Source organism: Aythya fuligula, chromosome Z, assembly GCF_009819795.1.
Source record: "Aythya fuligula isolate bAytFul2 chromosome Z, bAytFul2.pri, whole genome shotgun sequence".
Taxonomy (NCBI): Eukaryota; Metazoa; Chordata; class Aves; order Anseriformes; family Anatidae; genus Aythya; species Aythya fuligula.
The window spans coordinates 40168442-40186912 of record NC_045593.1 but is presented as its reverse complement, the minus strand read 5'-3'; the positions used below and the strand labels follow the sequence as shown (position 1 = coordinate 40186912).

The following is an 18471-nucleotide window of genomic DNA, read 5'->3' as shown; positions in this document are numbered from 1 at the left end:
GTCAGCATGGATTTAGTAAGGGGAAGTCATGTTTGACCAACTTGATAAGTTAAATAAACAGCCTGATGAATGAGAGAAAGAAGATGATATTGTCTACCTAGACTTCAGCAAGGCCTTTGAAACTGTTTCCCTGAAGGTTCTCATAGACCAGTTGATGTATGGACTGGGTACTCATTCAGTGAGGTGGATTGAAAACTGAATGGCCAGGCTCAGTGGATAGAAACAGTGTCTCAAAGTCCAGCAAGAGTCCAGTAACTAGTGGTGTACCCCAGAAGTCTGTACTGTTTCTGGTCCTGTTTAATGTCTTAACTAATTATCTGGATGATGAGGCTCAGCAAGTTTGCTGATGACACAATACTGAGAGAAGTAGCTGATATGCCAGGTAGTTGCGCTGCCATCCTGAGGGACCTGGACAGGCTGGAGAAATTGGCTGATAGGAACCCCTCTCTGCAAGGATAAGTGAAAGGTCCCATAGATGAAGAGAAACAGCCCCAGGTACATGTTAAGGGTCCCCCAGCTGGAAAGCAGTCTGGCAGAAAATGTTCTGGGAGCTCTGGTTGTCACCAAACTGATCATGAGCCAGAAATGTGTCTTTGCAGCAAGTAAGATCAATGCTATTCCTGGCTGCATTAGGAGGGATGTTTCCAGCATGGCAAGGGAAGTGATCCTTCCCCTCTACTCAGCACTGGTGAGACCACACCCAGAGTACTGTGTCCATCTCTGGGATCCCCAGGACAAATAAGACATGGATGTACTAGAGAGAGTCCAGGAAAGGACCACAAAGATGATGAAGGGACTGGAGTATCTCTCCTATGAGAAAAGGCTAAGAGAGCTGGGACTGGTTAGCCTACAGAAGAGAAGGCCGCTTGGGGGGGGATCTTATGAATGCATATAAATACGTGGAAAGAGGGTGTTAAGAACATGGAGTTAGGCTCTTTCAAGTGGTGCCCAGTGACAGAACAAGAAGCAATGGACATAAACTTAAATACTGGAGGCTCCATTTGAATATCACAAAGAAGCTTTGAGGGTCATGGAACACTGACACATATTGCTCAGACAGTTGTGGAGCCATCATCCTTGGCGATGCTCTAAGGCTGTCTGGACATGGTCAGGGGCAGCATGCTGTAGCCAACTGCCTGAGCAGGGCAGTTGGACCACATGACCTCCAAAGATTGCTTTCAACCTCAATCATTCCATGATTCCATGGTTGCATACATATTTTTGTGGCAGAGGGAAAAAAAAAAACACAAACAACTAACCAAACAAAAAACATGTTTTAGGCATGCAGTATTAACACGCACTTTAGAAGTTGGAAAGAATACGTACAGCCTGATTCAACAAAAACACACTTGAATTTTCTATAATAAAAGCTAAATATTATCCTTGCTGCACCTTGAGTCTGCAAAGAAAGGCAGGACAGCACAAATGCAGATCAGTGCACAAGCAGTTGTGTAAATATAGGCAGGTGTGCAGAGTCATGCCTAAAGTGCAAGGCAAATCCCACTGAGATTATGAACATTTGGGATTCATGTGGTGATTTATGTAGAAATGAAACCAGAGGATGGCAGTACACTGTTACAATGACATAACTTGTCAGAGACAGTTTTGAATACAATGAAAATAATTTTGCATGTCTTTTGAGTGAATCCTTTGAGTTGTGATTTCAAGAAACATATGTTTTACCTGTCCACATGCTGCATTTCACGGCACTATAATATTCTAACCATATGATAGAGTCTCTAAATCTCTGATTATTTTATTCTGTAGATTTTCCTTAGTGTTACTTTAGCTTTTTTTGGACTGGGTACATTCAATGCTTTACTCATGTCAATGACAGAAAAAGCCATGTGAGGACTGGATTAGTTTCAGAACTATTTTTCCAATAGTGTTTTGGGCTCTATGTTATCACCAAATTGGTAGAAAAAATGCTCTCATGAGGAAATGACTCACCCTCCTTCTTCAGAATATTTGTGACCAAAGGCAAGGATGTCAGATGCCCGACCGCTGCCATCACAAATCACAACAGGAACAGGAGGCGTGTCTCGCAGGTACTCCAGAACGATAGAGATAACATTGGGACCTCCTTCTACAATGAGGGCCACCACTGGAACCCCCTGACCAATTCCTGGAGTAAAAGAAAGAAAGAAACAAAACCAACCAAAGAAACAAAAGGAACAACAAGAACCAATAAAAACAACAACAACAACAACAATAACAACAAACAAAGTCAGAAAAGCAAACAAAATGTAACAGAAGACAGAAAAAAAATATCAAACTTAAATTACTGGACTGTGACTCTACAGTGTCATGTTAGAGAAAATGCCATTCAGAAAATCATAGCTTTTAAGGACAGGAGAGACCGGTGTAGTCACCTGGTCTGTTTCATCACATAAATAAATAAAAAATAAAAATTAAAAAAAAAAAGAGAAAAGAAAAGGATTTTATAAATTTATTTTCTGTTTTAAGTGCCATATGCATGGCTGAAATAGACCATAATTTTCTTTATTTATTTTTTAAAAGATCAAATCTTTTTTTGAAAGAATAGAGAAGCTACCACAATTATTTCTAACATGTTCTGATTCAGAACACAGTAGTTTTCTTGTGATCTAGATTTTGCATGGTGTCAGTTTTCAGTCATTGGTTCTTCCAGTAGCTTTGCTTGGAGATTCAAAATAATCCCTACCATGGTAATTTTGTTTTCTTACTGCATATTTTAAGGGTGCAGCTGGATGGTCCTATAACCTTCTCCTTGACAAAATAATAATACACGTTACAAGCCAATGAAACACTTATTTTCTAATTCTAGTTGGTCTCACAGTCCTCCAAAATCACTTCAAATTTTCTGGCATGTTACTTGCGCTGCAGACCTCACACTGGACAGTGCAACTGAGAGAGCTGAACTTGTGCTGAACCAGAGGAGTGATTTTTTTTTTTTTTTTCCAAATTTTGTTATATAGTTAGATGGGAGAGCTCTACAAAATTGACAGAATAGACTTTGACATGAAAGCCTTGTGAATTTAGAGAAAAACATTTTGACACTAGGCTTGTGTTTTATTTGACTGAAAAAACTTTTATGCTTGTCACTTTTTTCTTGGCAAAGACTTTTTTTTTTTTTTTTTAAGTTACGTAGTGTGTTTTTACAGTACGAAGACTGTAAGCAGAGTTATAAAATCCCGGCTAATAAAAGAGAGGTAAAAGGGTAGAACATAACAAGACATTTAACAGAATGATTTCCACAGAACTCACTGTTTTTATTTTATTATTTTTTTATTTTTTATCAATATTAAGACTTACCATGATAGCTGCTCTACCTAATCATTTATAGGTTGTTGAATTATTTTCAAAGACATTAGTGAAAAAATAGCTTATAAGAGTGGAATTAAATGAGAAATAGAAGTTAGGAATGTTGATTCAAAGGAGTAAATTATAACTGTGAGGGGTTAAACTACCTTTGTGTACTTCCTTTAACTTTAAAGTATTTAAGTTAAGGATGACTTTAGATGGGCAAATTTGGGTTACTTATTTATTTGACTTACTCATTAATTTTTATCATTTATAAAATCATACCTCTTAAGACAGCATTCTAAATATTAAATATAATAAAAATAATTCCCGAGAGTCTTACAGATAATATGGTTTTATTCCACATCATATCAATAATATAATAAATCTGTTTGCACTTGAGTTTTCATCAGAGAACCTCAATTCACAAATCTGCCTAGGTTTTCCTTTGCCACTAGATGACAAAAGAAATGCTGTTTATATTTATGTCTAGTATAAGAAAACTTTGTAGTATGGAAATTGCTAACAGATGATGAGTAAAAATTAAATTAACTGACTTGAATGCTTTTATTTAAGGAATATCCCAGTGTAATCACATAGTGGCTGATGAGTCACTCTTCGGTTAAGATTTTAATGTAAAATAAGGAATTGTTTTATTTCTAGTGGTCTGGCTAGAATGTCAAAGTCACCAAGTTTTATGAAATTTCTACCAATACTTATGAAGCTTTTCTTTATATAAAATGTATCATATAGCAGATGCTTTTAGTATTTTTTCTTCTGTTGATTTTTTTTTTATTTTATAAAAATAAAATAAAAAAAATATTTTATTTTATTTTATTTAAAAAAAAATCTTATTTTTTTTTTTAAGATTTGTGGTAGTAGAATAAAGATCTCCCTTCACTGTTCTTGGTTCATCGACCCTTTCTCTAAAGACTGATCTACTGTGATAACTGTCTAGGAGGCACACAATTCACTGAAATTTTACATCAATGTTCTCTTCAGAAGTGTAGTATTTTTCTATGGAATATAACTAGAATGATCCATTTTATTTCATTACTGATAAATAAAAAAACAGGTTTTTTTTGTTTTTTTTTTTTGTTTTTTTTTTAAAGCCTAACTCTAACAAAGGTTGCATTTTGTAAAGTATTTGCTATTATGCCTATATATATATATATATATATATATATATATATAGGCATAATATATATATGTAAATATATATATATATATGTAAACAAACTGAATAAAAATGAAAAAATTGTGAAAGTATATAATTTACTAAGGAGTAGCATTGTATAAGAAAGTCTAGTACCAAGAGTTTCATAAAAAATTTGCAATCATCCTATCATCATTATTGATGACTTTAGAACAGGAAGTAGAAGTGATTTGATAAGACAAAAAGGCTCTGATAAGACAAAATTAAGAAGTAACCTTTGCAAAAAGGGTGGCTGAATGACATAATGGATTGAGTAATAGAAATGTAGGAAGTTCGTAGTGCAAGATGCAAAGTACCTATTATCTGGGGATTAATAAAATCTACTGTAAACTGGGAAGTCTTTAGGAGGGAATACTGGAAAATAGAAAGGTGTGATAAAGCTGATCACAGGATATATCATTGGTGTTGCATGTCTTTGAAGAAGGTAGCTTAGGTCCTGAAATATAAGAATACAGAAGGAAATTTGGATACATCATTGCCAGCATGTAAGCCACTGTACTGGGTCTGGCTGGGATATTAACTTTCCCTGCAGCAGCCCATACAGTGCTGTGAAATGTGTTCATCTGATTCGTGTCAATATGGAACAATGCTAGGGCTGCATGATATGATGAAATGTGACCTTCTATCTTACATACCCTTGTACAACCACAATTCTAAGAAAAACAGAGTGGTTAATGTATATAGTTCTTGTATCTTGCAAACGTATGGTCCAGCAGTTCATGTCAATAGGGGATTTGAAGGGTTAACATTGAGGCCTGGGGCTAGGGGATAAGAGAACAAAGGGGTTTCAGAATAGCTGCTAACTATTATGACTATTGCATGGGACACTATGCAAGTCTCTTGATATGTGGCCAAGAGATTAAGGAGAAGGGAAAAACTGAAGGATGGCTAAAAGACAAAGCTTGCATGGGACGCTGTGCAAGTCTCTGACATCTGGCCAAGGTGGACAAAGGAGACGGACAATGAAAAAGCCTGGGAGGAAGACTACAAGCCTTCAGCACGAGAGACCCCCAGAGGGACCACCAGAGACTGATACGCATTAGCCAGTGGGAGGGTTTGGATTCTGGGAACTAATTATAATAACCCTGCCTTTTCTAGAAGTAGTAATGAATATGTATTAGCCTAGGAGCATAAAAACTAGCCACCTGATGTAACTTGTGTGCGTCTTCGTGGAGCAGAGACTAAGTGCAGCCAGCACTGTTTGCTTACCTCTATTCATTTAATAAATTGTAAACTTTGATTGTAATTCTATTTGGGACTTAGCCATTTATTACAGTGCTGTGCTCTGCATGTGTAGCTAGAACAGCAGTGGTATCACACCAGTGTTGTGTCTGCTGCTGAGCAGTGCTAGCACAGCATCAGGACTCTCTCTAACCCTCCATGGCTGAAATATCACTCTGTCTGGATGAGGAGAGATGTGCTCATTCTATGAGGTCGTGAAGCCTTTGGGACAGTTTCTCCACAGCCAAGATGAAGGCCCGTAGCAGGGGTGGGCAAAAAGTGAGAAAGGCATGTCTCCAGGGCAGCTGACCTAAACCAACTAAAGGGATATTTCATACCATATCATGTCACACTCAGCAATAAAAGGTGGAAAAATGAAGAAGAAGGGAGGGGTGGCTACATACATTGAGGTTCGGCTTCAAGAACGTAGTCAAGCATCACTCATTTGTGGGAAGCAGAGAGTAAATTCTTTCCTCTGCACTTCCACACAACCTTTTTTTTTTTTTTTTCCCCTTTTCCCTCCCTTTTCCCCTTTAACTTTTTTTCCCTTTAGTTAAATTGTTTAATTAATCACAGAATCACAGAATCACAGAATTTCTAGGTTGGAAGAGACCTCAAGATCATCGAGTCCAACCTCTGACCTAACGCTAGCAGTCCCCACTAAACCACATCCCTAAGCTCTACATCTAAATATCTAATAATCTTTCTTTAATAATAAATTTTCCCTTTAATTAAATTATCCGTACCTCAGCCCATGAGTTGTTCTTTCCTTTACTTCTTCCTTCTTCCCCTCCTCTTCTTAGGAGGGGGAGTGAGAGAGTGGTTGTGGAGTTCAGCTCTCTAGCACGGTAAAATTACCACAGCCACTCACGTAATTTCATGCAGAACTATGTGTGTAGCTAAGACCTACCCATCTTAAGACAACTTTATAAGTGAGCTTGGCTCATTTTCTTTAGTGTGCTGAAGAGTGAAAGAATATGTCTGAATATCACCATGACATCAAGCTCATTAGGAAAGGATAAAAAATATTAAAAAAAAAAAAAAAAAAAACAAACACAACAATTTATTCACAAGAATAGATAGATATTGGCCATTGTTTTAGATTGAGCTCAGAATGAGATTTCTGGCTGTCAAAGAAGTGTCATTTACTAAGGTCCTCATGTAACATACTGATGTCCTAGCCTCCCTGCTCTAAATACAAAAAGAAAGGTAGATTCTCATGACCTAACTAACAGAAAACAGACAAAACACTATTTTTATTTCCATTTTGTGTATCCATTCTACCAAAAATAAGAAATAGTACAGAAGACCTGTGAGTACTCTGAAGTACATCCCTGTCTTAATTTCTAAAATAATAACTTTTATTTAGTGCACTTAAGTCTGTAAGCATAGCTTAGAGACAAGACAAGAAAAGACAAGACTGGTAAGTTTCACAGAGTCAGTTATTGTGGATAAGGTTGGTGTAATATTGTAAAGCAGACTGCAATATAATGCAGAATTTTTATGCAACCAACCTGAAGCTTTATTACTGTGTTATTACTTTTGCGGCCAGCAACAGAGCCACTGAGAGACTTTTTGGCAACTGTGATTCCACATGGGTATGTACATACCAGAACATTCATTCTGTAATGCGCGAGTGGCAACTTGTAGGACTTAATGTTATTATACAGAAAAATAATTCCATTTTCCCCTTGGCAGAGGAGTACTGCATAAATATATAGGTTAAAACAATAACCAAGGAGAAATGAATGAATATGGAAAAGCAAGCAAAGAAATACTTTGCCTAATACTCAATGCAGTGTGAAAAGAGATTTAATAAATCATGTTTTACAGAAGCCTTACTTTTTTTCTCATTTCTCAAAAAAGCATTAATATTTTAGACTGTGAACATATCTATAAATAATCTATAGCAGCCCTATGAATGATTACTAATTCTTTTAACGAAGAGCTGAACATGGGTTATCCATTGCTTTGTAGACCAACAAATGAATAAAATGACTTATTTACTGCTAAATAAATTTATTTCTCATGTACATAAGTGTGTTTATAAAAATAACTGGAACATACCAGTAGGTTATATACAACTTCTAAGTTCACCCCTGAGATCAGTGAAGAAAAAAACACACAAAACCAACACAAAACCACCACCACCACCACAAAAACCAAAAACAAAACCACCATCCTGAGATGTTTTTTCTCTTCAATATCCCTGAGAGAAATGTGTCTAATTTCTGCTTCTTAACATTGGGTAGTGGCAGATATAGGTCACACTTTCTCTACTATTAGGCAAGAAATGCTGGTCTAGGCTTCCCATAGACCTACTTGCTTTTTCTACTTGTAAATTTTAGCTGGAGAATTTAGTAATTATTTGGGTTTGCCTGGGGTATTGGGGCCCGTGACTATGTTGGGGCCTGTGACTAAAGGTGTAGATGGTCATTAAGGTCCCTTCTAAGCCATGACATTCTATGATTCAATTATTCTATAGTGTATTAGTCACTTTCTCTCCAGTCATTTTCTGGATGCCTACAGCTACAGTGTCTCGGTTACTAAAGAGCAACCTCAAGATTAGACTGACAGCTGAATGGAAATAATAAAGGTTTGCCTACTATTCCCATTACAGTTACACACAAGTCAGCAAAACATCCTGTAGATGCACCTACTCCAAAATGAAGATTTTTTTTCTAGGGACAAATATTTGCAGAAAATATGTTATTGTGTAACATGTTGCAGGTTTTTGTGCAACCAAACTGGATTTCAGAAAACTATATAATAGAACATCTGTAGGTCTCCTCCTCTTAATTTTTAGAGTTCACAAATTGTGGGGAACATGTTCTTCATGCTATATAAGACATTTGGGAGTGGTAAACCTGGTGTGGAGCAAAACTGATGGTCACTGACATCTATACACCTACCAGATGTGGCATTGACAGACAAGTTTATGCATCCAGCACCTGGAACATATCTTCATTTAATATGGACTTGATCTTAAAAACTGGCAATAAGAAAAAATGATGGAAAAATGAATGAAACCCTCTTTCACTTTTCATTCTTGTCTTTGGAAAAGGACAGAAAACTTAGAAAGCTAAGAGTCTCAAAAGAGGCAAGACACTAAAAAACACCTAAATCTCAGAAACTAAAAAACTAAATCTGAAACTAAACCTTGGGATTTCTGAGTCTCACAACCCAGTAATAACCCATTTGGTTGCTTTCTGCAGGATGGCAATATTTAGTTCAAAGCTTGTGCTAAGTTCAAAGTAGAAGAACCTTAACAGATTTCAGTTAAAATGTACCCTATGTTTTCAAATTCTACACATTTAGTTTTCAAATTCTACACATTTAGTATATTTAGTAGGCCAGTACAACAGAACTTAACTTGTTTTGCTTTTATCAGAGTTCACCAGCTGTAGTTAATGACCTAAGAGATTCAGGAACAATTACAGTTTAGGAATTTTCACAGTCTTCTCTTCCTTCACACCTTCTCTGGTTCCTTTGGATATGAGCACCACCATATATTATAGTCATCACTTTATAAAAGGTATCACAGTAACATAACCAAATTTTACACTGCCTCAGATTACAGATTGAGGGGTTTTTCCTTGTTATATTTTGCATATTTGTCAACATATGGATGCTATGTCTGAAAATCATCTCTCCTTTCACACCTATTCTGGAAAATGAAGAGCAGAAATATTTCTCGAGAGTATTCACCCCACAAAATTTCTGCTACTTAGATTTATGTCTTTATTCTGATCTTTGCAGTGAATTCAGTAAATCTAAAATTTCTGACAATAGACTTAAAGTGACCAATTTGTTTTTGCCTGTATATCAATTATATGAGAACAAATATGTTTTCAACAAACACATCTGATGAAAATCAGGTTTATTAGAGGAATACATAGATCCTTTTCTGCCCTATTAATTATTTATCTGTTCCTCAAGAACAATTTTTAACCTGTATGTGCTTTCTCAGAATTTTCTGAGATATTTTTGGCTCCAGTGCCTGATCTACCAGCATCACAAAGCTTTCAATGAAAAAGGCCCATGTTTCTGATCTCTAACAAACCTTGATACCAGTCAAGCTTCAAACAGTTCTGAAGTTTCCTCAGGTTTCACTGAAGTCCAATTTACAGCAGATTCCCAGCCCTAGAAGGAAATCTGTACCCACATCTCCCTAGCTATGTAGTTATGAAAATGCACCTAGGGCTGCACAGAATATGAAGGAAAAATCTGAAGCAAATGAGAATTCCAATGCATTTGATGATGGTGCAATGGTCAGAGAAGATGCCAGTGATGACAGTTGAACGTCCCTTTGCCTTCCCAGCCCCCTTCATATATTCTCAGGCATAGGATGACAAAGGGAAGTCCACGGGTCACATGAACAGACATTGTCGACATATTACCCTGTCCAAATTACCTCATTTATCCAATCAAATCACCCAACTTTTCCATCTATTCTTTAATCAAGAATAAATTATTTTCACAGGCCTACCAGAACACATCTACATTCACCAACATTATAAAGAATGGTAGACCAAATACAAGGACACAGATACCAATGCCTGTCTGTTTTTGAAAAGTATACTGTAAAGGCAGGCCAGATTTTCAGCACTTAACAGCATGTTTAAAATGAGAACAACTGCAGATTAATAATTAGTAATAATATTCAACATGAAGCCTTATATGGTCTAGGACACCATTCTTCCAGAAATGTACAAATTAAAAGAATAATAACATCACAGGGTGGACCTGCATAACCTAAGGATTTTTGTGTGTGTGTGTGTGTGTGTGTGTGTGTATGTGTGTGTGATAATCTTTCTAAAAAATGCAAAGTGCATTGAATGTTTCAGTGCCTGGAATTGATTCAGAAGTGCAGAATAGTTCTAGGTCAAACTGCACAGAGGTTTGCACTTACTTTCATTGAGGGAAATGAAGCCAAAACACTGAGAACTTTAGTGTTTGTAGGAAAGACACCAGACCTAAAACCAATGCAGTAAAGAATGTATATTTTTTTCTGTTATTTTTACATGGTTCAGAGAAGATGAAGCATAGTGAAGGTAACACTTAAGGTGTTAATATTACAACATAAGGGTGGGATATGAAAAGTATTATTGAAGATAGGTATATATATTTATTGTGGCAATTTTAATGTGGACATCTGGCTTTAACATAAATATACATCTTGTTACTCAAAATCTTCTGTTACAGTTCACCTCTTCCAGAAGGCTGACACACAGATAAAATTTTTCTGATGTATAAACCATGATGGTTTGAAGACTATACACCAGTAGTCTACTTTTTGTTTCTGAACGTGTCATACATGCTAAGAGTGTTCCGATTAAAGGAATTTATGAAAGATATAGAATAAACTAGTCTACTTAAAATATTCTGACTTTAGAAGCAGTCTGCTTACAATTAAACACACTTCACCTTTATTCCACTGACTTAACATTCTTGTTTCAAATGCACCTTTGGCATACATTTTAATATTTACCTTACTTTGGGGTCTCAAGGAAAAGAGAACTCCTCCCCCCAATTCTTCCTTTAAAGAAAGCTAGAAGGTTACTAATTTTAAGAAGAATAAAGAATTTCCATAGTGAAAATGCCATCTTCTCTACCACTCCCCGAACCCTCCAAACTAAAGGCTAGTCTAGACTATACTATCTATCCTTGTTATCTTAATTCCTCATAATGGTAAAGTCTTTTTGCCTTTTCACTTCTCTGCCCTTCCCAAGGTTGTGTTTTATTCAGTAAAATGTCATAAATCTAAGTAGTCCAACCTGACAAGTAAATGACCCTCTTTTATATTATTAGAGGAATCATTAAATCTTTTTACATTTTAATCTCTGCGGGTAGCTGTTAACCCTAATTTGAACATAGTTGAGTCAGCAATGTGCCATTGTGGCCAAGAAGGCCAATGGTATCCTGGGGTGCATTTGGAAGTGTTGCCATAAGGTCAAGGGAGGTGGTCATCCCTCTCTCCTGGTGATGCCACAGTTGGAGTATTTTGTCCAGTTCTGGGCTCCCCAGTACAAGAGGGACATAGAGCTACTGTAGTAAGTTCAGAGGAGGGCTACTGAGATGATGAGGGGACTGGAGCACCTGTTGTATGAGGACAGACTGAGAGAGCTGGGCCTATTTAGCCTGGAAAAGAGAAGACTGAGGGGAGACCACATCATTGCACATAAATATCCAGGGGGAGGGTGTCTAGATGATGGAGCTGGTCTCTTTTCAATTGTTCCAAGTGACAGAACGAGAGGCAATGGGCACAAACAGAAGCACAGGAGGTTCTGGCTGAGTATGAGGGTGAAAGAGCACTGGAACATGTTGCCCAGAGAGGTTGTGGGGTCTCCTTCTCTGGAGTTATTCAAAACCCGCCTGGATGCCATCCTGGACAATATCTTCTAGGTGATCCTGCTTGACAAAGGGGTTAGACTAAACGATCTTCAGAAGTCACTTCCAACCTTGGCAGTTCTGTGATTCTGTGATTGCTTCACTGGATGGACTTCAAGAATTTCCAAAGTAAATTTAAAAATGTAAAATCTCTGTTGCATAAGAACAGAAAACAGAAAATTCTGGCCAAGATTTATATCTTTTGATACATGAAGCTTGCAGCATAAGAAAGATATTTGGATATAAAAAAAATGTAACTAATACATGATGAATATACATTCAGGACTGTTTGTCAGCTCTGCAGACATCACACAAACCTCTTATTCTGCCCTCTGAATCACTACTCCGAGCACATTACGGCCTCATAACACATGCCAAACACAAATTTTATTATTGGCATGTCGGTACTGATATGTCCTAGACAAAGATTCTTAGACTGCTGAAAGTTATATATTCTTCTTAAGAAAAAATGAAAACATTGCTAACTAATTTACATTCTCTTTCATTCCAATTCAAATTATTATTATTATTATTTTTGCATAGACTATATGTGATCATCTTTTTTTTTCTTTTTTTTTTCTTTCTCTCTCTTTTTTTTTTTTTTTTAAATAAATCACTTGTGTCCTTTCTCTACAGCTCCAGGAATTTCACTCACATGAAGGAAAGTAGTGCATTTATGTTAGAAGTGCTTGGTAACCATGCTGAAAGCACTCCAAAAATTTGAGAATATTTCATTTACTAGTAACTGACTGAGTATTCAGTTAATAGTAGAAATTATACTACAAGAACTGATGGTCTTAATGCAAAAAACAGGAATGAATGGTGAATATGCAAACTTTAATGTTTTTCAATGAATGGAAATGTGCAAACAGGAGTGCAAAGCCAAGAGAGAAACTTTTGGTAGGATTTTGAAAGAGAGAATCTTTAAGCATTGGTAAACATCTTCTTATGTAATATGAAGTATTTCTAGACCCCACTTGATAAGGAAAAAGCATTATTCTACATATTTACAAAATATATAGAAACCATGGCACGTCAACCTACTGTAGTGACTTTTTGCCTGAAATATATATATATATATATATATATATGTATATATTTCCAAATCAGAAAACTAAATCCTTATGAAAGAAACCTGGGGTTACAACAGATGGCAATCTGAACGTGATCCAACTGCATGCTCTCAGTTCATACAAAACAAACTGTGCACTCTGCTATATTAGAGAAGTCTGTCAAGTGTAAGAGATTTTAACCTCCTTATCATGTTCACTGTTAGGTCTGTATTTGGAAAAGAGAATTTAAATTTGGGCCATCTACTTCAAGAGGCATGAGACACTGCAGAGTATACAGAGAAAAAGTGTTAAACTATATAGTGGCCTAGAAAACATATCTGGCAGAGAGAATTTAAGACAGCAAGGATCATTTAACTTTTTGAAAATATTTTTGAAAAGGTATCCAGTATCTGCCTACAATTAGCTGAAGGGGTATTAAAAAAAGTGGTAGCACCAGACTTAGATCACTATTAAGATTTACTTTTGAACTTGAAACAGTGTTAGACAAGTTCATCTTACTTTTAACATTTTTTAATGAAAAATGACGCATTTGAAAACATTATAATTTTGAGAAAACTAGAGGCTTACCTCAAGGAACTGTTGCTGAACTGTGTTAAAATCCTCTTTACTTGTGACAGTATGAAGGACCTGCCCTGAGCACTGAAGTGTCAAACTGACTTTTTTTTTTGTTTTCCTTTTTTTAAAAAAATGCTTGTGGACAAAACAAAGGCTAGGGAAGTGGTAAAAGTTGCAAAAAGTACAAGGGGAACAGTATTCAATAAAATCTTTATTTTTCTCTAGTTGTTATATTCTATTATTGTTTAACAGTGACATTCACTCAGGAAATTAGATATTGCTGTATGACTTGGAGTGATGTCATATTAGGAAGAAAAAGGGTTTTAGAACTATGTTGCATACTTACTGGCCTGATTTAATCTTAAGTTTTATAAGAAGAGAGACTGCTACTTTCTTAATGTATTTGAAAGGAATACAGTTTTCTGTGTCTTTAATAGGTGAGCAGAAGCTTGAAGTTTCTCTTTGTGAATAGAATATGATCCCAAACATCTAGAAGAGCTATAACTGCCCTGAAAAAAGATACCATTAAAGCAAAGCAAAGAAAATAAGAATAAGTGACAAGCCTGGTTTGTAAAAGTCAGATAGGCTTAAAAATAAGAATAAAATCTGATTTCAATACTATTGTCCAGGGACAGGCTGTGAAATGAGAAGTTACAATCTGTTTATTTGGTCCTGTACCTGTCCTGGTTTTCAGTGCCCTATTTTTTTTGTTTGTTTGTTTTATTTTGTTTTCCCATGATTAACTAAAAATTGCATTTTCACAGATCTCCACTGAACAGAATTTTAACTCTGTCATCGTTTTTTCCCCCCAGTCCACATGTTTACTACTGGAAAATGGTAAATAAGGACACACATGCACAACCCCATTCCTGTTCAGATAAAGATCTCTTTGCAGCAGTTCCCCTGTGCACAGAGGGCCAAGGACTCTGCTAGGACTGAGGCATCAAAAAAGGGCATCAAAAAGTGGTCATCTGTTTGGCTGACCCAGAAGAGCAGGTGGTCCTTCTGTCACCCATATGGTCACCTTCCTATTAACTAGAGGCAGGGCAGGACTAAGTCACCTTCTTTTAAAGCATAAGAAAGCAAAACAAGTCATAAAGAAAAAATAATAATAATAATAAAAATCTATATCCTTACGGCATTAGGTATTTTGTTTGCTGAAGTTATAATGTTACTCAGATCTGGAAACCATGGAAATTATGGATGTCACTGGACCAAGCTGTAGAAATCTCACCCGCAACCTTCCTTCTTTATCACATTTCTGCCTTTGAAAGTGTTGTGAGAACCAAGTATTTTTTGTATTTGTCAGAGACACTGAGTTGGGAGAAAGAAGTTAAATGATAGAGTGATTCTGTCACATGAGAAAAGGGGAAAGAAAATGACGATACATACTTCTGGCCACAGAAAAGTTGCAGAGAGAAACTAGAGAAGAGATTTTTTTTTTTTTGGTAGTTTTTTGATGAGGTCAGGCAATCATATGACTTGAACTGCCAAACTTCAAAGTTTCTTCCGTCAGTCGCATTTCAGCAGATAAATATATAAATTTATCTTTATATAAGTCTTAATTAAGTGAAAATATATAAATCTTAATTAAGTGAAAGCCTTAAAGAGATATAATTTTCTAATGTAAGGTTTTTCCTAACACAATATTTTGTTGTAAACTGCACGTGCTGACATTTTTCTTTTGAGCATCCTCAAAATAATTACTATTTATGGCACAGTTTTCTACAGCTTGCTCATATTATATATGCTATTTCATATATGATAGTCCAATTTCAAATATGGCTTTGTTCTGGTCAGCCTAGGCTTAGAACACACTATCTGCATCTGCTAAGGATACACATACACTTAGAAGACACTTGTGTGTACAATACACATGATCTGAGAAAAAACAATGTATACACTGATATCATAAAATATAAAAGCCTGGATTGCTCTCATTTTGAGAACAACTTGCAATCAACTGATTCACACAGTGGTGTTGAAAGATCTAAGTATCAAAATATTTCAGTTTAAGCACAGACTATACTCACGATTCAGAAAGCTTTATCAAGTATTGCCAAAATGCTCCTTTTTGTTCATCAGACTGGATCTGCCGGTAATTCATTATCATCTGATATCTGGATGGGTAGATGCATTTCCTAATCTTATCCCAATTTCAAATTCCCAAATCACAAAAATATCACCCTTTCTGGACTCAAAATTACGTGTTTACAGAGCATCAGAAAGACCTTCTATGATTACTTTGTAAAACAAGTTCTGTTTTTATTCTTAAAGGTAGCTTACGGAAGTACAACGCTGAGGTTTGCTCAGTCAGGTTGGTGGTTGGACTTGATGATCTCGAAGGTCTTTACCAAACCATATGGTCCCATGATTCTAAGACTGAAAAAAATACTGCCTGGCAACTTTCCAGTGGAAGATTTTTTCCCTGAGTAGGTCTTAGGCTAAATTTACAGAACAGATCTTTTTCTCTTTTGATAGCACTAAGTTTCTAAAAACTAAATGATTGTAAATAGAAGCAAATACTACTACTAAAAAAAATAAAAATAACCCAAAATATCAAAAAAGGTAATAAACTCCCCACCTAGATTAATTATCTGTAATACTACAGAAATAATAATACTAATATTGAAATTTAATCTTTTATGCAAATGATATATTTTTTTCTCATTTTATGTAGAAAAGTGGGATATGCTTGTAAAAGAAAAGATACAACCTTGAGAGAAGACCTGATGCTTCAGTCTGATCATGTTATGGAAAGTGATATCTCAAAATAGTCATAAAAGAAGAGAGCAAAGGACCATCTGGCCTTATATTCTGTTTCTAACTGTGGTTAATGACAGCTGCCTAGGACTAAGAAACATAGTGCAAACATAGAGTATCACTTATATGGAAACAATCTCAGCCTCTAAATATTGTTGGCTCTGGGACTGCTTGAGTTGTGCAGTCATTTCTCCTGCAACTTTTCAATGTCGTACACATTTGTCATTTCATATCCCTCTGTACATCCACAAATATTAGCACTTGCAAAGGCCTTTTCATGAAAAGCTCTCCCTTTTTGTCACCCTTTTCTCTGTCCTTATTGATTCTATTGTCTTCATTATGAAATGAAGGGGACTGGAACTATATACAGTTTTAAGGAGATGGGGTACCAAAGATCTAAGTTGAACCACAAGAGACATATATATATATTGTCATATATATTGACAAATATACCCTGAACTTGTTTCAGGCAAGTTTCAAGATATATGAACAAATTCATACATCTTTTAGTGCTTCGTTCTCACCCACGGTACTCTGAAATCAAAATTTATTCACTTGATTCACTATTATTTGCCTCTATTATCTCATACTCATCACTTTAGATAGTAGAATTACTCCCCAGAATATACAGACCTTATTGCCTATTTAAAATTAGTTACTTTGATAGAATTGTAATTATTAAAAAAAAGAAAAAAGAAAAAAAAAAAAAAAAGAAAATGTTACTCACTTGTATTTATCTTCTGAAGTGAAATGTGCTTTTCCAGTTGTCTACGGAGTTTCACTTCTGCTCCATATTTGCCAGTAGTGCCATTGTCAGCCAAAATGAAATGAGAATGCATACTGTTGAGCACTGTCAACTTACTCATGGGATTGGACATCGTCTGGTATGGTCGGACCACCTGCATTTTAGAGACAGAAGAAATAGTACTAAACAAAAAAGACCATTTGAACTAAATCAGTTAAAGATAACATTTGACAAGACAATTAAAAGACGATAGTTTGTAAATGACTATTGAAATATTGCATTTGAGCACTGCTTGCTTCCTTTGCAAAATAGAAAATAACGTTGGCACTTAAAGCAGTGTGGCTACCTTTTACAAACACTGACTCTTTAAATGCAGACATTTCTTGAAGATTCTTCCAGAGTTACCTGTTTCAGTTACATCAATGGCCACTGTTTCAATGACAAGTCCAGCTAATAATCTCCAAAGGTCTATAACACTACACACATGCAGTCTGTCTGTTGCTGTCTTTCAACAATGTTGTCCTAACCCCTATTCTCTTCCAATTTAACTCTTTGATTCTTTGATAGCCTCCACAAGGACCAGGCCCCTGTTTTATCTCACTGAGAGCCACCAGTTCAGGAGACCCCCTACAGACACCCCAGCACAGGTGAATGCCACTCTTGGAGAGGTATAAACATGATATTACACCATATTTTCAATTTTATTGGAAAAAAAATAATATTGAGTTATTTTTATCATAGTACAAAGACAGTTACTTACATTGACAATAGCTTCAGAAAGTTTCCATTCACTGAGGAGCCTGCTACACTTCTTTTGATTTGTTTTCATCAAGAGAAACTCTTTTGTAGACAAACAGATTAAATTACTGCAGAGCTGTTCCATTCATAGCCTCCACTCAGACCAAGCAAAGCACTGTGTCATATTTGGCTGTCAGCTACTTCAGTGGGTCTACATAAATAAGGCTGCACTGATGTGACAAAAGAATTGGTGTTGTGTTGAGGGATTCTGGCTGATAGTTCAAATACGTTTGATAGAAGTATAGTTCCCTGTATTTTTTACACATACATTTTCTTTTTGGAAAGACAAAACTGTCAGTTTGTAAGATGAAGTCCTGGCTGAAGAAATGCGGAAGTGACTTGTCACAAAACAGCTGTGTTATGCTTCCTCTGCAAGGAATTTTCTTCACAGCTCTGGCATTGTACTTTTTGGAAATCTAACAAAAACT

The 18471-nt window shown here is 35.9% G+C and overlaps 1 protein-coding gene across 1 annotated transcript in view; it reads right to left on the bottom strand.

Annotated features, from left to right (window-relative positions):
* The window catches only part of TRPM3 (transient receptor potential cation channel subfamily M member 3), a 308506-nt gene that overhangs the window by 112015 nt on the left and 178020 nt on the right, over positions 1–18471 (bottom strand). Inside the window, exons 6-7 of the mRNA XM_032205316.1 lie at positions 17228–17399; positions 1951–2125 (exon numbers count right to left, since the gene is read on the bottom strand). Coding sequence (XP_032061207.1) covers positions 1951–2125; positions 17228–17399 — 347 coding nt within the window. The remainder of the gene's footprint in view (positions 1–1950; positions 2126–17227; positions 17400–18471) is intronic.